This window comes from Crassostrea angulata, chromosome 4 (assembly GCF_025612915.1).
Source record: "Crassostrea angulata isolate pt1a10 chromosome 4, ASM2561291v2, whole genome shotgun sequence".
Classification (NCBI taxonomy): domain Eukaryota; kingdom Metazoa; phylum Mollusca; class Bivalvia; order Ostreida; family Ostreidae; genus Magallana; species Magallana angulata.
The window spans coordinates 36,504,431-36,530,513 of record NC_069114.1 but is presented as its reverse complement, the minus strand read 5'-3'; the positions used below and the strand labels follow the sequence as shown (position 1 = coordinate 36,530,513).

At 34.8% G+C, this 26,083-nt stretch overlaps 2 protein-coding genes across 7 annotated transcripts in view; one reads left to right on the top strand and one right to left on the bottom strand.

The window, feature by feature from the left end:
* The window catches only part of LOC128180050 (disintegrin and metalloproteinase domain-containing protein 12-like), a 35,799-nt gene extending 24,795 nt beyond the window's left edge, over positions 1 to 11,004 (bottom strand). For all 4 annotated transcript variants that reach the window (XM_052847845.1, XM_052847843.1, XM_052847846.1 and 1 more), the window contains exons 1-4: positions 10,849 to 11,004; positions 10,030 to 10,133; positions 6,865 to 6,944; positions 578 to 656 (exon numbers count right to left, since the gene is read on the bottom strand). In XM_052847845.1, coding sequence (XP_052703805.1) covers positions 578 to 656; positions 6,865 to 6,944; positions 10,030 to 10,133; positions 10,849 to 10,909 — 324 coding nt within the window. In that variant the 5' untranslated portion in view covers positions 10,910 to 11,004. The remainder of the gene's footprint in view (positions 1 to 577; positions 657 to 6,864; positions 6,945 to 10,029; positions 10,134 to 10,848) is intronic.
* A 2,635-nt stretch (positions 11,005 to 13,639) lies between these two features.
* LOC128180962 (uncharacterized) lies at positions 13,640 to 25,787 on the top strand. 3 transcript variants are annotated; one of them, XM_052849178.1, is made up of 6 exons: positions 13,640 to 13,723; positions 17,609 to 17,668; positions 18,248 to 23,212; positions 23,536 to 23,627; positions 23,931 to 24,034; positions 24,456 to 25,787. In XM_052849178.1, coding segments are annotated over exons 2-6 (5,205 nt in total). In that variant the 5' UTR covers positions 13,640 to 13,723; positions 17,609 to 17,625; the 3' UTR covers positions 24,457 to 25,787. The 3 variants fall into 3 exon arrangements, with proteins under 3 accessions (XP_052705138.1, XP_052705136.1, XP_052705137.1); XM_052849176.1 differs by having other exon boundaries at positions 23,931 to 24,038; XM_052849177.1 differs by having other exon boundaries at positions 13,640 to 13,750; positions 23,931 to 24,038.
* Positions 25,788 to 26,083: the final 296 nt, after the last annotated feature.

The window sequence follows — 26,083 nt, the reverse complement described above, 5'->3', positions numbered from 1 at the left end:
TACATTATCATTATTATCACAATTGGTTTTCTAAATGATTTTATAACAAGCACAGCATGTTTCTTATCTCTAATATTCTAGACTCTATTACGCAAATTCATAAATTATTGCATTTTAATGTAAAATTTTGCCTTTCATAATTGTTTATTGTTACTCTATAATTATAGCAATCAATTTTTCAATATAACAGTGTATTTAACTCAAACAGAATTTAATTTGAATTTGGAATTATTTTGATTCTTGGAATTAAGAGCTTTTAAGAAAATTGCCTTTAGTTAGACTAACTTAGACATATTGTATCATGAATTTTTATTGTTTGATGTGTTAGTTTTAACTAACATGAATTTTTCTTATGAATAGTCTAACTAAGGGCAATTTTCTTAAAAGCCCTATATTCAAAGAATCAAAATAATTCCAAATTCAAATAATACTCTGATCAATTCACTACATTAATTTTAACAAGCTTTTTTTCTGAGATAAATGTTGGTTGTTTTTCTCCAAGTGAGTAAAATTAATTCTGTAGTAAATACATTTATACAAACTACTTCAATACTAGGAGAACAAACCCTGTACGTACCTCTATTTTAGGCTTGTGTATAGAGAAGCCATTATTTCTATGAATTTTCTTCTCTATAAAATTCTTTGAAAATAAATACCTACAAAATAAATTAATAATATTTGATCAAAAATAACAATCATATCTCTCCTAAAAATTAGTACATAATTAAGTAATTTTTATCTGTGTTTGCATTAATTTTCATGGGTATTTTTGTGCATTAAGTAATATTCATAGTTTTGAGGATGAATATGTGTCAACATGAACTTTATACCATAAAACTAAGTTCTTGTCATCTTTCTATGATGAACATTTAACTTTACTCTCTTTTAAAATGTAGACAGATATAGTCTTTATTATGCCTTTAATTTGGGTGAATCACTGAATGCTATACTGCAGTATACAATTATAAGCCTGTCCACTTCTCTTTCAAAGAGAATAATTCAATTTTGCAACATGGCAATGGTATCCATAAAAATAGAAGAGATGTTCATAAAATAAAGATGAAACCAGCTACTGAAAATACACACGTTTCTTTGTGATCAAGACAAAAATCAATATCACTGACATTTATATTTGCATTTAATGGTCAAAATGCTGAGAAGAAAAAACCCAGTTTTGCTCTGTCACCCATGCACAACCAACTAGTTTCAATGACAGTAATGTTTCATTCCCCTCCCTTCCCCCATCAAATAAAATCATCAATCAATTAACTCCCCCTATCATCACATTACAACAGGTGCTAGTTAGCTGATCAGATGAGGGTTCTGTGGAGAACAAAGGAGGACCAACACACAACAGCAATGCATATGTCCTCTGAATTATGCATGCTTGAAGCCATTTTGGTACAGCCCAGAAAGATCGCCATACTGCTGCTAGGATCGATACAACAATCTCTTTCTATTAACCTAATTTAGGCCCCAAGTAATCATTCAATATCCTTACTTCTAATAAATGTTCATTGTCTGATGATAAAACTGTAAGAAAACCCTAACACAGTCAGAACAAGCTGCCCCGCATGCACCGGAAAACCTCCGTGTCTCTCTCTTTGGTTCAGTAACACTGGCATAAAAGAGAATCCTTCAATATTTGAAGGCAATGGCTTCTTTTAAATGACTCAGCGGAGTGATAAATTGATGATGAGGGGATCATCTCTCCCCCTGTTATGTAAACAAATGTCTGTGCTTCTGCTACTACAAGTCTAAATACTGATTCCCTGCCAATCAGTCATAGATCACTGCTGAACAGCATCTCATGTCTACCTCCCCCCCTCCCCCTCACCTGCACCGCTCACTGACAGATATAAACTTCAATTTTCCTCCTCTAGGTGAACAAAGAGATTTTTAAATCCACATACAATGTATATGGCACTAAGAGGATAGTGCCTTTTTCTGTGTTTTACTACTAAACATTCATGACAATTAGGAAATACATTTCAACAGAAGATACATGGTTTTTCTATTTGTCTATTTACCAGGTATATTAATTTTTTTTTGCAGGGGTATATATTTAGTGTAAATGACATTATCAAACAGTTGACAAATTCTGAACCTAAAAGTTCAAAATTGATTAATAACCTATAATGTACTGATATCAATTAACTCAAAACTTTTCACAAATCGGTATTGGTCCAATTTTTCTACCCATAAATCTAATTAGGTAAGTCAGGAAAAAAAGCAGATAAACCAATGAGGGCTATCTTCTGATCTTGTACCAGTATTATAACAACTGTCATCCACTATCATACAATCTGTAGAAGAATTCCTGAACCTTATCCAATCCCCTCAGCAAAATATTCTGCCTGTATCTTTCATAGATATGGCCTACCATACACTTACTAAAAACTTGACAATGATGATTTTTTTAAGCCAATGGGATGAGAAGGATGCCATTAATTTTGGCCCGGACTCCCCGTTTTGTCTTGCCATGTTTCTGTGACATTTACTGGAGACGGCGGCCTTATCATCACACAGATTACGTATCTGACACATTGATTGCAGCTCCTATGACAATCCTACGTTTTCATATCATTGTGATTGTTACACTTTATGCATGTTGCGTGTGACCAAAATAGTCCGCTACAATAGGGATTTTTTTTTTTTTACGTTTTCAATGCATCAATATCATAACGTGATAAGTCATATACCACTGAATCAATCCACAAACAAAAAAGAAAAGAAGAATAAACCATGATGGATAATTGACATCATTATCTACCAGGCCATAATATAATTGTTTTCGAGGGCGCTTTCAACTACCCTCTTCAGCGTCTCTAATGATATCCTTGAATGACATTTCAGAATGTTCATGGCTGAACTACTTAGCATAGAGATCGAGAGAGACCAGTACATCATTGGGCCCCGAGGATAACCACCTAAGTAAATGACCTCAGCCACCTCCCAATCTTTTTTATCTCCATTAAGTGAATTATACCATATCAACAGAGACCCAGTTTCATCCTCCTCAACGATGTTCCCCCTGTACTTTATGAATGCCTGATCCCCATTATCTTGATGCACTTACTATCCCTGTATAATATAAACACTTAACCCCCCCCCCCCCAACTTTAAAAAAAAAAGAGCTTTGATTGATCACAATAAGTATAAACAGCTGATATTTTTCTTTCCTTCTCAATAACCCAGTGAGCTATTAAAATGGATATTTTTTTCTCAAGCTTTCATTCTTGTACAAGTTCAAAACATGTTAAATATCGCATTCTATGCCACTCCAGTCACTGTTTGTAGCTCACCACAAATTGTTCAGAGTAATAAAAAGTCAAGAGGAGATGGTTATGCTCTGTTCCTTCCTCTATTGAACATATCTATTTTGATTATCATCCAGAATATTGGATCAGCAACATATTGTCCTTACATACATCTACTGTGAATTTTCAGTCTGTCTACCTATCATCTAATACAGTTATAGCTGCTGTATACAAATGGAGACAAAATCAATGTATTTCAATCATTTTTCCAATACATGTACCTGTCCTTCATTCAATCCATTAAATGCCTTTAATCAAACAACTAGCGGTACATCAAACTTGAATTTAACAAAACTGGAGAAAATTCAACTGCCAGAGAATCTGTAGGACAAACAGCAATACACACCAACATAAATCAACAGTGTGTGTTCTAGCAGCCCCAGCAGATGAAGACAATGTTATATTGCCTGTGATGATTTATCTTTCACCAAAAAAACCCTCTCTGTCATGGACAGTTAGCTAGCACTTGGGTTTATTTTTTCTCTGTTTTTACATGATTTAGCCACAACTGAGTGATGGGCTTATTTTGGGTTCGGCAACTGCTTTAGTTTGCCTTCTCCATTTCCTTTTTTCATTAAAAACAGACATATAAAGTATCCAACCATTGTATAGAACTGTACTTCCAGACAAAACGAAAAAAAAATTGGTAAATGGTCTGAAGCAATGTACAATAATTACTGGCAGATTCTGCTGAATCAGCACTTTGTAGACCTACGGCTGCTGCATGCAACCACCATATTGATGTAGAATCTCCAATCAATGCCATGGAAAATTGGCAAAAAATATCAATTTAAACTGATGAGGACGGAGAACACAGCCTTCCATGACAAATATGCTTTAAAATCTGTGAGACTATGGGAGCATCCTGACTAAAGGGTTAGAAAACAAATTTAGGACATAGGCCGCTTTTTATTAATGCACCAAGCCTCAATGGGGGCTCTGTGTCACTATTGATCACCATTAGCTGTAAGAGAATGCTGAGCATATTCCTGAGAGAAACTTAATCAACAGAAGCTTGAGATATAAAAAAAAAAACCAGTGGAGGAGTAGTATACATAATGAAACTTGTATCAGTGCTTTAATGGCGGGGTGTTTGACTGCTGTGGATATTGATCTGCGTAATGATGATTTGATTAGCAGATATTCCTTGACACCTTTTTACCCAGACCAGGATCCGGAGGGGACCAATCTTAATCTGCTACAATTACTGTCATCCATCCTCTCCGGAGGTCGGTGGAGACACTTGGTCTTGTTTCCATTTGATCCTTCCTTTGGTTTTTTGCTTCGTGATCGACTATCTACACTGATTTTGAGCTTCCAGTTTCAGACTGCCTGTCTTCACTGCTACAAAACATGCCTCATGCAATATTCAATTCCTAATTTTCTCCTCTATCTCTCTCTCTTTACATTTACATAGTCAATGATCGCTCACATATATATGGTGTACCAAAAGGTCAACCTCTGATGTCAAGAGACCATTTGCCTACCCTGGGACCCCTACAGAATTAAGTCTACAGCATCAATATACATTCCTTTAGAATATTAACCTATAAACAAAGCTGTCTGACCAGTCAAGAGTGCTTGTGAACCAATGAGACTAAAGAATGGAGAAAGATCAAAACATCCAGATACTGTTTCATCTATACCTCTATGTAGAGTATATGTGATCTCCTCGCTGTGAATATCACATGAGGGTATATATAGTCTCAATTCAAGTGCTCTGCACCAAAAAAGAAAAACAAAATTCATGTCAATTGATATGCCCCAATGTAATTGGTTTGTTGCTTTATGAAATTGATTGTATTAAACAGCAATTTAACAAAACTACAGGCAAGATATTCTCGAGGATGAATGTGTTGCAATTCAATATATCCACTCCTAATCTACCTCAAAATCCCTTTCCTCTTCCTCTCCAAATATCAATACACACAGTATAAGAATCTTTTTGTCAGAAGGAGTGGGGTTTCCTGTCATACAATAGCTCTAGTCCTCGATGTAAAACCACACTGTGTATTGTTTTTACAATCGCTGCATATAACACGGGTATACAAAGCTTCTAAAACCTTGACCACACCTACAGGTAAATTAAGAAACTGACACCACAAAGTAACCTGCTCCATTACACAAGGCTTGCATAGAGCTTAAAAAAAAGAAAAGAAAAAGAAAAGAAGCAAAACCAAAAGGTAAATTATTATAGAGCTGACACCATTCTTGGCTACCAATCATCTCCCATCCAAAAAGTAAACTGCTCCAACTGAGCTTGACTAAGGAGGCAGGAGATCTCTTCAACCATCATAACTTCTTGACTTATCAGTTGAACAACAGGGAAACATTAAAATCCTTGGTTCTGTGCATCCCCGGCCAGTTACATTTAACACAAAACATGTTTTACTTGACATGGTTTATTTCCAAAGCACTCCCAACACACTTCCTGTTCATCTTAATTAACATGGAGAAACATGTACATGTACAGCCTCTATGTTAAACAAGATATCAGAACCATATCTTAGGAGTTTTACAACACAACTAATTAACTTGGATTTGTGTGCTGTAGTTTGTTAAGCTTGAACTTCTATAATTTTTATTTCATTGTCTACAGATGTTCTCCTCTGTGCAGAAACAAAGCCACATTTCTCTCACTAAAAAGCTGTTTTTCTTCAAAGACTATTATGAACATGCCACGAGACCATAAACACATTCTACACTGCATGGAATACAAACTATGCCCATATAATCAGATATAGATGCATAGATAGGCAACAGCTAGCCGACAAGAAATCCATACATCAAATGCAGGTCCCCATAAATTGTCAATACTATGATCACAATTTAGCCCAAGCTATTTTCTGGACAGGCACAGTAAGTGTCAAGATTAGGGGCAGAGACTAATGGAGATTTATGACCTGCAAAAGGTGGACACGTTTTGGTGTATTCCTGTAGAACATTGTCTTGAAGCCTATTAAGATAGAATACCCAGTCAATATACAAATGAAATCCAGACAATGTGTATGCAACACCTCTAGTGACAGAAATAATTAAATTGGTGAAAGCTTTTGTTATAAAAACCTTCGTTAACACGTTCCATCGAGATCTGTAGTTAATTTTTATTGATTTCCTGTAAATTTCCATGTTGAAATATCTATGGAGTTATTTTAAGGTTCTTTTGTGCATTAATACCTGTCATTCAAGAGTTGAGCTTCAGTATCTCTCGCTCATTACTTTATGTTGACAAAATATGAAGGAGCTGGCAGACTTGTGAAGCGGTTAATGAGCCGTATCACCGATGTGCTGGTGAATAATTCAGCATCAGATGATCTTTCGTTTCAGAGTAAACTTAATATCCCAGGTACACGACCATTAACACTCAGAGATGAAGAATAGAACTCAATGTAATTGTTGTGGGTTCTATGTACAAATGATTAATAATAACCTTTGGTTTGTCAATTCCTGTATGCAATTTGTTGTTTACATGTTATGTGTAACATTGTGTAACTAGCATTGAAGGCCAAATATCTATGTATCAATAGCTTATCTATGTACTTACTTATTGACACTTAAATCAATGAAGAAATCTCTGTTGAATGCTTTAAAATATAACGTGACATCTTGGAGATGAGTACCATTCTGCAAAAAAAACGAAAATAAAGAATTTTAGCAAAAACCCTCTAATGAAGAAAGGGAGAAGAAGGGGAAATAATCTGAAAAGAGAAAATTGTAATGTGATGCAAAGAGCAGCATATGGTATGATGTTTTATTAAAGAACAATGACGATTAAAATGAATAAAACTAAGTTTTAAAAAATGCATTATGCCATTGAGAACAATAGGTTATCTGCAAATACCCAGTACACAATAGGTTAAAATGAAACAATGGGATGCCCTCTAACATAAAATCTTTTTAATGGACACTCAATATTAAGAGCTGTCTAGACAAAAGTTAAATTATGATGATCAAGATGTAGATGTACAGTGTAATGGACTACTGGTACATCACAACCAGATCGCTTTGTCCGATATTCTGGGAAATGCCTACAACAAACATTTTCGATAAAAGTGAATTGATTCTTTGTGTTAACAGAGGCTGGGGCTGATCTATAGAAAACCTCAGCAGTCAATGATGGACATGTTGTGTCGGATGCTCCAGCTTTTTCCTCCACCACTGAAGCACTGTGACTGAGCAAGTATGATTGGGGTTTCAGTATTAATAAAAGGCTATTCACGAACAGAGAGCACACTGACAAAACAGGACTTCATCCAATGGTCTACTACTGTAAGATTAACAATGGCATATCTACAATTATGGATACAACCATTAATGGCACTACATTGAATGAAAATGCTTTGAAAAATCGTTCAACAAATGTATGTATGTCACTGTGATTTTCTACAGGAATAAAGAGATAGGTCTGAGCTCGAGACACTATAAACTGACAGGGATTTTATCAGAGGGTCAATTTATACCAATCGGGATCAGGAATCAATGACTACTATAGACTGGTCATAAATTCTCAATTAAATTGACACAGTTCTTGTAGCAGCCTCCCCCATCAGACCCAGGGAGTTCAATGTTGTCTGTGTGTAGGAAAAGAGTAATTTCCCCACAGACCGATATCCTTGCTAGCAATGTCCTTAGCTACCAGAGACTTTCCTTGGTGAAAAAATTCTTAACTTACTTAATTATGTGTAATTGTGTATACAATGATTTTACTGATGTTATGGGCATCAATTTTCATGTACATGTACCAGTATTTATAAGACACACAGTTTCTTTGATATGCAAATTCACATACAATCTTGAACTCTACCAAAACAAATAGTTGTCATGTTTTGTTTTGTACTTTGATGAACACTTGATTGAAAAATTCATGTAAATTGGTGCTGATTGCTCAATTTAAATGAAGAAAAAACAGCAATAAAAATTTTCCAATAGCAAAAGTTGATTAGTTTTTAAGTCAGTTTTGAAGGAGTTCTAATGATTTTCAATACTTAAAAGTATTTTTCACAAAGACGTGTGCCAAAACCACATGCTGATATTCAAGGAAGCACAATGTATTGTTCACATTTTAAAGATATTATCTTTAATTAAAATAAATTAGAGACAGTGAGACATCCCTGCCATGAAAACAATAAAGCGGTGCATCTGGAGCCCTAGTTTATCCACTGTTATCTCTGTACAGAGCCACGCACTGTATTATGAGCCTTTTCTGTTTTATTTACCTGATGTGTATTGTGGCAATTTTAGATATACTGACTATGATGAGGTATTTTTGCTAGAAGCATTTTCTGAGTCATGTCATGAGAAACTTCATGAGAGAGAGAGAGAGAGAGAGAGAGAGAGAGAGAGAGAGAGAGAGAGAGAGAGAGAGAGGGGGGGAGGATGTCAAAGGCATACAGAGAAAAAAAAACTTTTTTATGATTGGTCATTACACTGCAGGGGCAAGGGTTCTTTAGTCTAGAGAGCATTGCCTCCAAGTACAATGATATCAAGAACAATTTTGATTAGTCATTTAAAGAGTTTTTTTTTCCCTTGTGATGCTGTAGAGTATATTATTGGGCAACAGAGCAAAGGCTTGGCAGTCCCTACGTGGTCACTGTTGGAATCTTTGTATAATGAGGAACAACAAACCAGGCTGTGGCAGCATCTTATAAAGTTTCATTAATAATGATTTAGAATGACGACAAATGACACCACAGTGATGCCTCATATAAGGGCAGGGTACGAGTGATCCCAATACTAAATTGCTAGAGTGTAAATTATAAACATATCTATGAGATTACATGTAATTCCAAATACATACAAAGGAGAATATTGGCATACTGAGCTCTGTATACTGTTTAATTAATCATTTTCTTTCAACAAAAATTATTACATAATCTAAGTATTTTTTGATGATATAAATGTTTGTGAAGTAGAATGTTTTAGATTATGACGTGCACTATTTCAACTTAGTTGTGACAAAGGATAATTGCAACAATCGATAAACAGAACTTGTTTATACACATACCACTTAACTTTAAGATGGAAAGGATATATAGGAAAACATATCATGCACAATGACTCTTGTATAAATGAAATAAACAGTGAATTATCAATCAACCATCTGACTTAGCACAAGGTGGCTGACAAATACAACATTGATAATAATACATCTTATGACATGATCAAATCCCCAACAACTTACTCCCTAATATTTAAGTAGTATTCAATGGCTTTAACTAGGGCCAAAAATATGATAATTAGTAAGTTTATTTTTCAATGGATTCAATCCATTCCATCATCAATAGCAATAACAATGTATCAAATTTTGTTTCTGGATAATGATAAATTATATGTCAGACTAGCTTAAAAGGACACTATATGATAAGGGTTGAAAACAACCTCCTAGTAAAGTATATGTATTTATTCAACTTCTTTTACTTCCTTAGAAAAGAAAAATCGGCTTAGATGACCGTGAATCAAAAGGATTTTCACAGTGATCAAATTCAATTAAATATCAAAATGAACCTTCAATGTGGTCAAAATAAATTAAATTAAAATAACCACCTCCCCCCCCATCTCAACCACCCCCCCCCCCCCCAATGAAATTTTCCCTGTGCGTGCCAAATTTATTTTTATAGCACCTGTTGATTTTAATTTGAGAAAACAAAATTACATATCTGACATGATTTTGATATAATGAAATAAATAAATATATTTTCAAGAAACATACTCTGATATGTGTGGTTCCCCTTGCTTGTCGATTGTGGTAGAACACTGGTTTTATGACTTGGAAATGCCTTTTGTCCGGCACATTTTGATGTATTAAGTTATCACCTACAAATAAAAAGTGAAAACATGATTGATTGCTACCTAATAGGGAGAGACTTATGAGTTCAAGTCTGATGAAAAAAGTAGTAATTTACAAAAAAATATCCAGAGCTGAAATAAAGAATTAATTTCATTATTCAAAATGAGAAACTACTCAGAATAAAGATTTCTGCTGAATTGATTATCTTATCTACTTTGACTTTATCATTCAGCAAAATGAATGATAATGTTTAAATGATATTCTGAGGAATGTGATTTTTTTTTTACCAATATCAGTGTCATGATCATGAGAATAATGCCAAGTTGGTGTTTGATAGAAATTTAATATGGAGAACGAAGTAAACTTTAACTTAAAACACTAAAGATTTACACATAATCATACATAAATTAAAAGTAAGACAATGTAAGAAGTTAATTTGAAAATGAAATCTACAAATTAATCAGGTCAATTTACAAACAGTGTGTTATCAACTCCAGTCGGACCCAATTGCATCTCCAAATTGCCCAAACAAGACATTTTCATATTTTGCTACAAACAAGATCATTCAGAATCAATTTAAAAATCATAACAATATCACAGTTTTAATCAAGTGAGTCACAAATCTTCTAAACGTTGCGTAAGTGGCTGGGGATAGGTTCATCAGCATAAAGCTTTGTATGAAAAAAAAACGATATATAAATAGCATACAGAAAATATAGTAAATTCTGCTTTACCCATTACCTAAAACTGAGATCAAATGCAGAAATCCCACAAAAGAAATAAAAAACACATTTTTCTCCATCCTCTTTCTCGATCATCTTCACTTGTACATCACAAAGCATCTAATGACGATGAAAAGATATACCACTGTAAACATATGAAGAAAAAAGAGATGTTCCGGATGGTAAATCAATTTTCAGAATGAAATTATTACAAAACGAAAAAGTATCATGATCCCGATTGTATTTTTTATGCAGTTGACACTTTCGTCTATTTATAGCGTTACAGCAAACAAAGTTTGACAAGTTCCAATTCTAGTGGCGCGTATTCTTGAGTATTATTTTTCTTTGTAGGGTTGTTTTTTAAATAAATGAATTTTGAACTTCATTATATTAATTTATTTTCTGTTGCGTTTAGCAAAATTTTATTTTTGTATTATTTAAATTGTTAGATTTTTTTACTTAGCATGCTGATCATTGATTAATCTAAATATCTCAAGAATATAATTATTACAAAATTATTCATTTTCTTTAGCAAGTTATATCTTAATTTTTTTTTTTTAGCTTTAATCAAAAGTGGTATTGTACATGTTTGATTTATATTAAATGATGAAAAAACTTCGTGTATTTGTTTGCCAGTTATTTCATAAAATGACCGAAAACAATAAATAAATATTTATACCTTGATCTCAGATGGAGAGAACTAATATAGGCTAGTATTGCCTGCTGTTCAATCCAGATTCATTTATATACTTATATGTATATTTTTGAATAAAATATTTCTTAAACTAACAATAAATAATATAAACTATACATGTGATTTACTCTACAATTTTAAGCTGAAATATGTAGATTAAATAGTTTTTTCTGGGTTTTTTTTACTTTGTAAGCAGTAGTTTAAATTTCCTATCATTCGAGAAAAAGAAAGAACTTATTATTTCTGATACTTTTGATTTAATATAAAAAATAATTTTTTAAATACGTTCAAAACAAAAACAATAAAAATGCTAAAAGTATGTAAAATCAACAACTGTATTTCTCATTTTGATTTTTGTTCTGATCACTGTCTATAATCCCATTTTCACAAAAGAATGATAAAAGAATAAAATTTGTGAACAAAAATCAAGTCTCGATCTTGGTGAACAGTCGAGTAAAAAGTACATCTTATAATATTGTAAGCCAATATGCAAGTAAGTAAAGGCAAATATATATAGTAAACTTACATTGTACTATATAAATGAATATTCATTAGTTCAAATGAAATTATTAATACTAGTGATGGTTTGAATGTAGAGAATCATATCCATCCCGCATGCGCGGATCTAGAGGGGGGGGGGGGGGGGGTCGGGGGGGTCCCGACCCCCCCCCCCCCCCCCCCTGGAAAATGAAAATTTATTAAATTTACATAGTAAAATTATCGCGAAAATATGCCTCGGACCCCCCCTGGCAAACACAATTATCCTTCGGACCCCCCCTGGAAAAAATTTCTGGATCCGCGCATGAATTCCCTGTTCATTCATTTCACAATTCTCAACAGTCTAATCTTGAGCTTTGGAGAGAAGTGCTGATCACACATTCAACACAAACAATTATATAAAAAAAAAACCCGTTAAAAACAATCCCTAAACGTTAAGGGACTTTTTTCTTTTATGATATGTTCTTGTCCTGATAAAACTTTAAATAAAATTAAATAATTGTAAAGGACGTGTATGATGTAGTTAATAAAATTCAGGCAACCGTCATCAAATCCTGTCTCCTTTTTAGATAAGGTGCCATTTTCTCATTAATATCTCTCTTTTTTATTTGACTAAAATTAAGATTTGATATATTTTTTTCTTTTTCATAATATGTAAGATATATACTCCCTGCAAATTCAACGATTATTGAACTATGTTGTTTAGTAATATCACAATGAGCTCCTCGGCCCATGTAATATATTGTAAGTTACTTTAAAGGGGCATGGTCACAATTTTGGTCAAAAATTATTTTTTCCGTTTTTAATGTTTGCAATGCTGCAGAAAGGCGTTTGTAATGGTCAACCAAAATTTGAGAGTCAGTCGTTGTGTTATAAACGAGATTCAGAGCTTATAATTCTTTGTCATGTAAACAAAGCTTTGTTAATGTAGAAATGTAAATTCCAGTGTTAGACCTGAAATGAATGTGATAAACACCAGGTATAATTTATTTATGCTTAAAACGGATACGAAAATTAAGAAATCAGATTGAAAAAGAACGTTTACTGGTATATTGAACCAATGTAATCAAAAACAGGGCATGAGCCTTGTTTACATGACAAAGAATTGTGAGCCCTGCATGTTTTACTCTACGACTGACACTCAAATTTTGGTTGATCTTTAGGAATGCATTTCTAAAGCATTATTAACACTATTATTTATGCTTAAAACGGATACGAAAATTAAGAAATCAGATTGAAAAAGAACGTTTACTGGTATATTGAACCAATGTAAACAAAAACAGGGCATGAGCCTTGTTTACATGACAAAGAATTGTGAGCCCTGCATGTTTTACTCTACGACTGACACTCAAATTTTGGTTGATCTTTAGGAGTGCATTTCTAAAGCATTATTAACACTAAAGTAGAAAAATGTAATTTGACCAAAATCGTTACCATACCCTTTAACACTGCCTGCATGCTACCAAATCAAGTTATATTTTAGTTTGCAAGTTTCATAATCCCAACCATATGCAATATTTCGCCCCATTATTCACAGTGTTAATTATTACACTATGGAGTGAAACAACTGACTTGCCCGAAATATATCAGATCGGGATCGGATTATAAAAATTGCGCGAAAACGAGGCGCTTGACTGGTCGCGGTAAAATTGCAAGACTATATTTCATCGACTTGTTGGAGTTTTACTCTTTGAACATGAATGTAAGCCTTCCTATAACGAATTCCATGGTAAATCTGTTTGAATGTCTACTTGCTATGAAATTTTATGCATGTTAAAGCGTTGCAAATGTGCATTCTTGAATACTATATGTTCAGCATTGTGGATGCAAAACGCCATTGTTCCGTTCCGAATGGACTCTGACAATGCAAATGGAATCTAAGAAGATTGCGAGTGTTTTAACCAATGCCCATGTAACAGGATAATCAGAGCATCCCAATTTAATGAAGGTTTAATTTGGAAAAAAAAACTATGGGGTGCATTAGCTAAGACGTTAATGGATTTTAATCAAACCTTGATACATTCTTCAAAGATGCTGTACAAGGTACCATGGTGCTGTCACGTGTTTCCATATATCAAACAGAAATGTACACAGATTATTGTCTCAGTTTTGATGTAATGAATTTTTATTGAACATTTTGCCCATAAATGCCTCTGCGTTGATGTGGTCTGTGAATGGTTAGTGAACTTTGGTCCTCTGTCACAATGTACAACATGACAAAATAACCTGTGTTTGTTTTCAAGATCTCATTGTTGGATGCCGTTCAAATCTGATTTTATGAAAGCGCTTGAATTGAAATTTCAGCTGTTTTTATGTTATAATGCACAAGTTAAACTGCGAATATAAATTTTATTTAACAATTTAAAACATTAACAAAGTACAAACACATTATAAGTAGGACAAGTGCAACAGACTTTTAGCAATACAATTATTGTTTACATATACAAGTTATTCTTTATCTCATTTTCATATACTTATTATACCCCAGATTATGATGAATATGCAAGGTATCAATCTCCAAAATAGTTTTATCAGCGAATTTCAATCATTACAGAAAATGTGATAAATATTTTTCTTTCCTTGTATATTGCATTTATTGGTACGATGCATTCTCTAAAACTTAAACAAAAGATTTAATTAAAATGATTACGTATGTTAGATACAGCTGTCATTATAATCCACAAATGATCAAGTGATGAGAGGTATACCAATGCTAAGTAATCTGTCTTACATGGATTAAATGGATTTAAGTTTTTCCTGTTAAAACAATTTGTTTCTTCTTACATGCTGAAGAAAAAAACCCCCAAACAGGATAGGTAACTTGGCAATTTAAAAAGAAATATGTTTCCCCTCTCCATCTTTTATACTGAGGGATATAAAATGACATATTATGTTTATGAACCACTGCTGGATTCATTAGAATTTATTTTCACCACAATGCATGCTATATACATGTATAAACATACACCTTGACATGGTCATTCAAACAACAGAGCTTATCTTGAAAAATCATGAGATAACTATCATATAAATGAGCAGAGTTACTACTATCTGACTTAGTTGTATTGTGTGGTTATTTTGTGGGAAATATTGATAATTAACCAAACATGGCAGGTGATCTTGTTTAATGGCTGGGTTTTAGGTGTAATTTGATGCAAGTGACCCACAAAATGTGCATGATATGCAAGTTTGATATGCAAGACCTTTATCATGGATGTCATCAAATTCCTAAACAAAAGCTGAATGTAAACAGGAAACAATCTTATCACTGATAGCCTTTTCTCTGGATGATGCCAGTGATAAGAGCATTTAGTATCTAATCCAAGCAACAACAAATTATGGGGATGTACTGCCATTTGAATACAAAAATTTATTTAATGGAAAAAAAAGTTACTTAAGCATTTTTGTGACTATAAATTTAGTGTTAAAGGCCGAACATTTTTACCGGGTGGTAAATCTCAGGTGAGGGCGGGGCTTAATTTCTAGAGGTGTGAAAGCCTCCGGGGCTTGCAGTCTACCTGCGGTCGTGAACGCTGCTAATCACTATACACAGGAAGCAAATTAATACACAGGAAATAAACAATTAGTCAGAATTGGCCATAGTTTGAATATGTTATTGTTCTAATGACCATACGAAGCGATTTTATACAGAAATGTTTTGCGTCGTCCGAATTTTCTCTAAGCACACGTGTGTAAAGTACAATTGAAAAAAATTCAGTAAATTAATTCTGCTTTAAAATATAAGTCGGTACATTGTGTTTAGCCCTTGACATTGTTTAGGAAGGATATTTTAATAAATATAATTGTATAAGAAAACCATATGATCAGTTGGAATGTGGAATGTAAAGGCAGCCATTACACGGTGACAATTAATGGAGTTCGTTTCCATTGAGTGACGTTTTTGTGCAACAAGTTCCAGTTGAGTGTATTACCAGTAACTACAGCTTTAGTAGCTCAGAAGAGTGTATGTGCTTTGGAGCTGCTCATGCATCTTCGTAGAATTTATTAGATCACATGCATTCAACATGATTGAAATATAAATTGCGCATTTTCAATTACTGAATAATTATTTTTCATAAACAATGTTGATACTTGTGATGTTAAAAATTCAATTTATAATCCCCCTCTTAATACGTGACGGAAGATATCAAAGATAACGTTGTTAATTGCTAGTAAACAGAAATCCGCGGACCTGGCAAGATCACGCTCGGACGATCACGTCAATCAAACTGGGTGCTATTGTTTCAAACTTGATTGACAAGCGGCATCTTTTTGAAGTTTGTACAGGTAAAAAAGGGGGCGTTTGTAAAATGTTCGGCCTTTAAATGATATTGAAAATCTGAGAAAAACGTGAATTTTGAATTCAATAATAAAAAATTGTTTTAAAATTTTTGGGGTGGTATCTAAATTTACAAGCTTAGGTCAGTCGGTATCTTAATTTACAAGCTTAGGTCAGTTGGCAAAGCGGAAACAAATTATAAATTTTGATCAGCCATTACTTAATGAAAAATGCAAACAAAAAAAACTACAAAATACATGTACTGTCACATTAAGGTAGTCCATCTGTAACTAAGGTGAATTTAACAACTTTGATTGATCTATACTACATCAAATATGTATTTTTAAGTTATTATGGGGCTGACATAAACCAAACGTGGAAGTATATGTTGTCAATTATATGAACTTTTTGCACTTTAAACCTTTTAAAAGAGTTGTCTGCCTTTTAGGAAAATGTAAAAAAATATTTTTGGAAAATAGAAAATTATGAATTATTTTAGCATATTCGAAGAAAAGGAAAGCTTTTGCAACTTTTTACCACAAAAAATGTGAGAAAATTAGTTGTACTGTCTGAAAAAATATATTTAAAAATAATTTTTTCCCATAGACATTAATGTTAACTTTATTATTATTTATTTATTTTTTTAATTTCAAAGGTGAATCTTTATTATTTAATAAACCCATAAAATTTGGCTTAAAATCATACTAAGATTTTAGTGATCAAATTTGCAATCTATTAAATATAAAATATGATCGTTATGGATGGACTATATTAAATAACATGCTTTTCACCCTTATTTCATTTACTGCTTACAAGATCTATTAAACGGTAAGGTCTGTGACAAAAAAACCACATGCCCAATCTATTAGCCAAGATTTTGGCGACAGCAATTTAATTTGCTTATGGCGATAGCAATTTGATTTGCTTATGACAGCAATTTCATTTGCTTATGGTGACAACAATTTCATTTGCTGATGGCGACAGCAATTTCATTTGCTGATGGGGACAGCAATTTAATTTGCTTATGTGATGGTCACGGTGAAGTAACCCCAAGCAGTATGTTCTTGGATCCCCACACCCATAGTCAAATATATGTGCCAGTATATGATTGTGTTGAGGGTCTAATTTTTATAAGATAGGCACAATGTTTATTTGAATATTCACAGAAAATTTATGAGATTTCACTTTTATCCTATGATGTTAAATAATGATTTTGAACTTTACAGCATTGTGCATAACCATACCTTTGATTAGAAGTATGAAATGCATTCCAAGTACCGGTAACTCCATTTGGATTTTATTTTACAGATTAAGGATAAAGCAGAATGTCAGAGCAAAGTCCAGCAACAACCCAAAGTGAAGAACTAGGTATGATCGACAAATTTATTATTTAGATGACATGTATATTATACCAACTTTTATATGTGTATTAAAAATGTTAATTACGGTAGGTTTTGAGGATCTTTGTCCTAAGGAGCATATCTCATTATGAACTTGTCATTTTATGTTAATGTCTTTTTCAACACAGTTGACTTTAGTTTATCATTTATCATCATTTAATTGTAAACATATTATATTTTATTTAGCCTGTATGATATTTGGTGGAAATTGATTTTTCAACATGTTAGCATGGATTTGAATGGACACATTCCTAAATGTACCCATTGTTATGCATACATTTATGGCATTTAGTGATGTTCTTGATTTAGGGGAAGCCAAAAACGAATAGAATACACAGCCAAATATAATGCTTTTATACAGAATCACACACAAATCTCAAAGTTTTTAGGAATAAAAGTTGGTTTACATTATGTGAACTGCAGAATGTTGCTTTCTTAAAATAATCTTACCCCTGAAGTTAATTGAAGCAGACATAAATTTTGATCCTTATGTATGATTGGTGCTCACTTATAGTATTAATTCTAATGAACATTTTCCTGTTTTTAGTTCCACCTGTTCAGCCCAAGGTTGCCAAGGACTTGGCAGGGAACTTTGTGTACTACATACCAGACAAGGCTGAAGCGGAGACTTCCACTGAAGGGAATCCCCCAACAATGAAGACCTTAGTGTCGGCGTTGGATAAGTCTCTTAAGAGTACAGAACAAGTTATCACTCTGTCACCTTCCAAAGGAGTAAACAGCAGTGTCGTCACCATTAGTGCTGAGAACATTCTGGGAAGGTTCGATCCAGAAACCTTGGATTCCCTAAATCAGCTCCTGGACGAGGTTGTTGAAAATCCCGGTACGGCAAGGGACTTGAGTGTCCAAAATTCTACTGCCAGTTCACAGGGGGTGTCCCCTCTGTCCGCCCCACTGGAGGGACAGACTGGGGGCATTTTACCTCCAGCTAGCTGTCTTTTACCCCCACACAAACCTACACAACATGACATATCCAGCAGCTCCTTTTTGGGGTCCACTACAGCCAATCCTATTAGTAGTTATGACTTTAGCATCAGTCAGTGTGTGAACTCAGTTTCACAGTTAAATTCTGTGACAAATCAACAAGACAGCAACATTCAAATGTCCCAGGCACATCCTGGTGTGGAGGCCATTTCTGGTGCTTCAAATCAAATTAGAAACGAACAATCAACTTCACAAACTATAAACTACAACTGCCATATTTCATCAACTCAAACTGTACTTCATCAAAATTCATTTCAATCAAAGAGCTTGGAGTTTCCAATTCCATCCAGTGAAACGACAAGCATTTTGGATCCCAGTACTGTGTCTACAAATCAAACAGGGACTCAACCTCTTGTTCTGACGGATCAAAGATGTTCAATATCTGGAAATTTAGTGAATTCATTGCAGAAAATACCCGTTGAACTTGGACTTGCGCAAGAGAGCATCGGCCAACCACAAAAGAGTCTCAATTCATTGGCTGTAAGTGTAGATCAGAGTACAGCATTACTTGTGGACAAGACTACACAACCTTCATCAGCATTCACCTCATACCATCCTGTTCAAGTGTATTCAACTCCTTCATCACAGTACCAACAAAGCATCATGTCTACCCCAAAATACTTACCTCAAATAGATGGAAGCGTGTCCACATCAACGTCGTTTTCACAAAACCATGGTAATTTGAACCCCCATCAGTCCATTGTCAGTGGAACTCAACATCTAGCACTTCAGTCAAGTGAAGGATCTGCTCCACAAAATCTGACAGACCAGAATATGAATAATATTCAACTGCAGAATTCCGAGGTGGCTGAATTATATTCATATATGAAACAAATTTCGACAAAAACGCCTCTTTCAAATGCACTTGATCAAAGAAAATTGTTATCAGCCAAGGTTCCAAGTCCAAGCAGGAATGGCTTCACACAGAATTCAGGACTTCCCACACCAAATATTCCCAATCACCGTCCCATGTATAACATCCCCCAAGCCTTGCCACAGTTGCAGCAGTATTCACAGAACTATTCGACCAGTTTAACACAGCCTCATTATGGAAATATGGGACTATCCCTCACGCCTTCTCCGGCACCCCCTACAATTGTGAGTAACTTTGAGTATAAGTCTCCATCCAATGGATCCTCATACAGAGGCTATATGTCTTCTTCTACACCAGGCTTTTACACCCCTAGACCACAAAACAACACTCAGAGCTACGTCCCTGGAAGTTATCCTGGATTTATAACACCAACTCCAGGCACCCCAAGTTCTAATTTTCCACGGTATCCTCCACAGTTTTACACTCCCAGGCCACATAACAGCGCACAGACCTATCCAGGGTATGCACAGACTAATGGCCCCATGACTGGTGTTCCGAGGAGTCAATTACCAAGTCGCTCAAGTCATCCGCTGAAACTCATGCCAAAAAACCAGATGACGGAAGTGAAGAAAACTGTCAGTAAATACCAGCCCGACTTTTCAAATTATCCAGAGGTGTGTGTCTGTGAGAAATATGACATGGGGACAGAGATCCATGTAGAACAGATCTGGTTGCATATGAATCAGATGTACTACCTACCTCAGGTTCAGGTGCTTGCCATCGGTTCTGATGAGTTTGTGGGCATTTTAAGAGATGACAAATACTACATTAGTGTTAGAGAAATCATGATCCGCATGGTGCCAAAATTTCAGGAAGAAGTGGAAAGTTATATATTACAAGGCAAGTGCGATCTAGGCACAATGACAATTGAAGAGTTTGAATATTTGAAGCAGAGGGGCTGTATAGACGCAGAAATTTTTCAGATTATTTCTATGGAAAGCTTGCGAAAAATGTGCAGATACTTGTTAAACGTACATTCTGAGCTGAGTTCAAATACCAAGAAGCTAACGGAGGCAGCGACTGGTATTTACTATCGAAAGATCCTGGAAAAACATACGAGATGCTCCAAATGTGGAGGAGCCATGAAGTGTAGTGATATTCTGGACCGATACGAAGCTATTGATTGTCCTGTTGGAATTACATACAAAGAGCAGAAAATGGCACTGCTGCAGAAAGAGGTGATTGAGAATGCCCTCGGAAAGAAGACGGGCTCACCAAACAGAATTCTTCCCCAACAGAACTCGGAATCTTTCAAAATTGAGAAAATCAAAATTGGGCGTTTGATGGTGGGAGGAACCCAATTTAACACATTTAAGATCAAAGAAAAGTGTTACATCTCTTTGAGGGAGTTGGTGGCTTATAAACTCTTGACTCTGCAAGTTCTTCAAAGCAGATTGGAAAACCTTGCATGCAGGCCTCGTCCAGCGCCTTCCTTGGTGGACAAGTACTTTGTGAAAAATAACATCGAGGTCCATAACACTCTGTGGATCGACACGATCATTGTCCGATGTATGTGTTGTCTTGGACAGCAAAAAACACATATGCCCTTACAGAAGCACTTTAAGTGTGGAGACTTTGAAGAGATTTGGGATAAAGAATTGGAGTGTGTGGATGAAGGAGAGGAGGGGAAGGATTTGGTTTATACTCTAAACCCAGACACAGTCACTATTTCCAACAGGAAAAAAATCCAGAAAAAAACTCCTCCAAAATCTGCCTTCAGTGCCTTGCCCTCAGCAACAACTCAAATAACACTTGGTCCCGGCCAAAAAGTAACAACAAAGCCGTTGAAGATCAAAGTGAGAGACTTGGCAACAAGTGAGAGATTTACAATGAAACCAGCTTACAGGACATACAAATTGTCAGAAAAAAAACCTGTAAAAAAGACAGTTGAAAATGGTATTTATGGAGGACCTGTCAAGACACAATTGAGTGATTGTAATATTCCTGGAAAAAACCACGTAGAAGTATTCGAAGATGTCAATCTGGCCAGCACCTCTTATGGTAGAAGTTTCAACAACAGGGATAGGATACCGACAAACTTGAATCCAGACATGGAGCCACAGAATGAACCTCCAGCAATGACAGAGGAGTCAATTCTGGAGATTGCTGCAAGGGAAGCCATGTTGATGCCCGACGACCTGAATGATGACATGGATGTGGAGTACCCTACTTCTGTGGATTCTGTTATACAGTCCATTGGGATGGGGGATGGCCTGCCTTCAGAGGAGTGTGTAATGCAGGAGATTGAGAGAGGGGGGTTAAATCTGTTTGATGGAGTACTTAGTGCTAGTATTTGTGGAGACAGTGGTTCAAGGTCTCAGTTAGAGGTGAGTGTTGCTGATAGACAAACAGAAAAAAAAGCACTTTCGGACAAAAATTCAGTAAAAGAGCCTGAACGATTACAACCCAGGTCAACACCACAACAAGATAAACCACCTGAAAAAAGAAAGGAAGGGCGGAAAAAGAGGGTTCCAAAACGCTTTGAAGAGTATGACCTTGGTATGGTGCAGATTCACCGTGATGGCTACTGTACAACAGTGAAACATAATGAAAATCTGCTGAAAAAGTCAAAAGACACCAGGAACTTGCATGTTTTACATGCACCATTGTTTAGAGAAAAATTGAAAGAACCTGAAACAAAACAGAAAATTCTGAATGTGATTAAGCATTCAGAGATGGACAGTATGGTAGAAATGGTCTCTAGAAATGCAGAAGAGGCTGCTTCAATCAGTCCTGTTACTGATGATGCTGTGGAGGTATCATCTCCAACACATAGTGACGATGCTCCAGTAGAAGAGGAGGTGATTAGCAATACATCGAATGATAAAATTCTTAGTGTACCAGTACCAGAAGCCTTGGAACATTCATACTCAAAGGAACAATCACCTGAAGTGATAGATGAAAACAATGTTGAAAATTTGTGTTCGCCAATCAAAAACTATGGAAATATTAGTGAACCATCTAGCCCAAACACCACCTCTTCATCACAGTCAGAGGAATCCAAGAGTTCAAGGTTCAAAAGAGCTTGTGATAAAGTGGCAGCTTTGGAGTCTTCTCAGGATGAATATAGGATTCTCCATATGTTGGCTACAGTAGCAGAAGTGGTGACAGAGTCCGGGGATAAAGAAATCGTGCCATGTGACCAACAATCTGTGTCAGATGAACAGCAGTTTGAAGTATCTGAACAAAGAGCAACATCAATTGAACAAAGTGCTGTGTGTGAAAGTGTAAATTGTGAGATAAATGCAATACATGGATCAACAAATTCAATGGATCAAGAAACGTGTACAAATGATGTACCACATACAGAGAATACACAAGCTATTGAAAGAGAAGATGACAGAATGCTGTCAACCGATCAGAGAACTGAAGCAATGGAAGAAGATATCATTGGTAGTGACAGTATTATCCCATTAAACTCCCCTGTAATGATTTCTGACGATGAATTCTTGGAAGAAGATGATACTCAAACGACTGTGTCCCCTGAAAATGTTCCAAAATTAGAGTTACGAGGGAGGACATTAAAGTTCATTGATGCGGTGAACAACTACATGGATGTAGTGGAGATCCAGAGAGAGCCCGGGATCATCACCAGTAGGATAAGGTTTCTAGAAGGGGCCAACCTAGCATTTCCAGGTAAGTCGATCTAAGATATAGCCAGTGGATTAACTTCTTGTGTTTTAATTAAGTTTATGCTGATATTTTGATACTGTATATAAAGCCCAATATGTGTCCAATTTTTACACTAGAGTAGAATAGCCAGTTAAGAACTAATCCACAAAGATTATTAGTATGGTAGTTAATGCAAGCAAAGAGCAATTCTATTCATTTCCAAAAAAAGTGGGTTTTTTGTGTATACTTTATATCCATCAGCAGAGGTTGCTTATATGTCTGTGCTCTTTGCAAGAGTTGTTTACAGTAATTTTAAAGGGTATTTATTATATATGATTGTGTTGCAGGTCTCTATGGCCAGAGTGGACTTCAAAGACGGAGAGAATTTGCAGCTCTCTTAAACCACGTACTGTATTACCAGGATGAGCTTGATGAACAGGCAAGTGTTCAGTAGTTATTCTGACTGCAGAGTCACCATTAACCTTTCGGTGGAGGGATAAATATACATGTACTTTATAAAGAAAAGTGTTTTAACTAAATCTGAGGAAATGCAGATGAACAGAGGAAAGTCTAAACAGTAGAACTTTGATATTTTGAGGGAAAATGTCTTCGGTATAGTAATTACTGTACTATTATAGCTAATTCATGGTATTGTCATAAAAACACAGCAGTAACTGTGTAAAATTGTTCATCGGAGATCGTTTGAATTAAAAAAAATTCTGTAATGATTTGATTTTTATAGAGCCAAGAAGAAGGAAGTGGGAAAAATGGTCATGTGATTAGAAGGGCCACACGAAGTGACTCCTTAGAGAGAGCATCGTCCGCCAAAAGGAAAAAGCTGGGCTGGTAGGTAAAGTAGAAATTGTATACAGTGCAGTCTTGATAGTTCATTGTCATTGTTTTATCCTTATAAATTAAGTCCCCATCAATATTGACATTGTTTATTGTTGAATGAAATACGAAAATGATTCAGGAAAATCATTCCCCCCTTGTATCATTGTCTCTACAAACTTGTAAATTTTTCATAGTGCACAAAATTTGTGTCCTCAATCTGTATGATGTTTCCTCAGTGAAGGTCATTCAAGAACTTTGACTCTGTCATGGATGACATCTTGATTTCCATTTTGGGCATCTTCTGATTGGAAAATAACAGGGTTTTTTTGTGGTGATTTTTTTTTTTTTGCTCTTTGGTTTTTTTCACTCAATAACAGTTGTAAAGATTTATTAATTCTTCAAACTTATGAGTTTGTCATTTGTCTCATTGTAGAAACCAAGGGAAAATGTGTATCAATGGACCTCAGGTTGAAGAGAAATGGAGCGAGACCAAGGTGCTTCAGTGTGTGTGTGAGGAAAACCGCTGTGTGTATCATTCAGGAAGACAGTGCATCTCAGCAAAAGACTTTGCAACTGTAATACTCTGTAGTGATCAAACAACCTTTGTTATTGTTGTACATTGTTTGATTGTACGCTTTGTTATCAGATGTTAACTAGTGGAAGAACTAGTCAGATTTTCTCTGTTTTATTCTTGTTTTTATTGTGTTCATTATGCAAGGATCGGTGAAATTTATTACTGGTGGTGTCAATTTACAGCTGATATTTGTTTTGGGTGGTGTTCATACTCCACAAATTCTTAGTCCTTTTTAAAGATATTTTTGTATACTGGTACAAATTAAATATATGAAAAAGTTTAACATAAATCATTCTTTCATTCTGAAACTTCCATAAAACCCAATCAAATATTACAGTTTATGTTTGCTTAGAATTGAAAATTTTTTTTCTATTTTACAAAATGGGGCATGCTATTTTTTTCTAAATTGAATATGCATGAATTGAATCAACTCATTGATTTATCTGTAATAGTAGTGTAGTGAAATATATTTTTTTCTATTAGGGTAGTTGAGCAGTAACGCATGTTTGTGCATGTTAATTTTGATAGTCAACATAGTATATCTTGTATTCTTTTTTTTCCCCATTCATTGTTACTGTTAATTTTTTAACTGGTCAAAAGCCTTGTTAAATATTTGTTGAATTTCACACATCATTCATTACAGGTTGTATTGTAACATTTCATACCTTACTGTGTTCAATTTTGTAAACGTTAATCTTCAGAGATATTTGTATCAATTGTACTACTACTTTCACTTTATTTTTGTTGCTACTGAGCATGTTAATACATGTATATGCTTTTAGATTCCGTCAGATTTATCTGACCAATCTATAACGCTGGGACCACAGTTTTGTTTTGTTGTAGTTGAATTTGAAATGTGTCAAGAAATAATAGTCCCTGTTTTAATATAATTGTATTGGTTGATGTGCATTCAGATCTTTGAATTTGAATTACAGTGTAAGATATTACCGGTATGTTTAGACCCCAGGAAAAGTAGGGTCCCATGTCCCATCCCACACCCTCGCCCCACCTCATTCACAATTTAATTTTGTACCTGTGCCATTTCTGTGTTCAATAGAATCTTTTTACTTAAAGCTAAGTAAAACTTTTGATGGAGTATGTGTTTTTTCAGACTGTCCAATTCTAATACTGGGTAGTTAGATTTTGTATGTTTCATCAAACAATGTTTTGATCCTTTCTTATGCTGTATTTACTGGTCGGGTGTGTATCTTCTTTATGTGAAATCTTTATTCCATTTATTGGTTGAAATTGAATTGCATTGTTTAAAGTGTTGATTGTCATTGGTGCTTTTTTTTATGAAAATTACTTGCGGTAGATCAAGACTATATTTCTATTATATATAGAAAAATATGTCTGAATCTTTGTAACAAGTTCATGATGTGTTCATCCTCAAGTTGTCAAATTTTGTCCACTGCTTGCCCTCCAATCTCCTAGTCTATCTAAAATTGATGCAAAAGAAGGAGCTTATTTTTTGTCATTTCACAGCT

What these genes read in the sequence shown, in the direction of transcription:
- LOC128180962 (XM_052849176.1), top strand. Translation starts at nt 17,626, where the DNA reads ATGTCAGAGCAAAGTCCAGCAACAACCCAAAGTGAAGAACTAG. An exon ending in GGCCAACCTAGCATTTCCAG is followed by an intron (nt 23,213 to 23,535) that starts GTAAGTCGATCT and finishes ATTGTGTTGCAG; the next exon opens with GTCTCTATGGCCAGAGTGGA. An exon ending in AGGATGAGCTTGATGAACAG is followed by an intron (nt 23,628 to 23,930) that starts GCAAGTGTTCAG and finishes TGATTTTTATAG; the next exon opens with AGCCAAGAAGAAGGAAGTGG.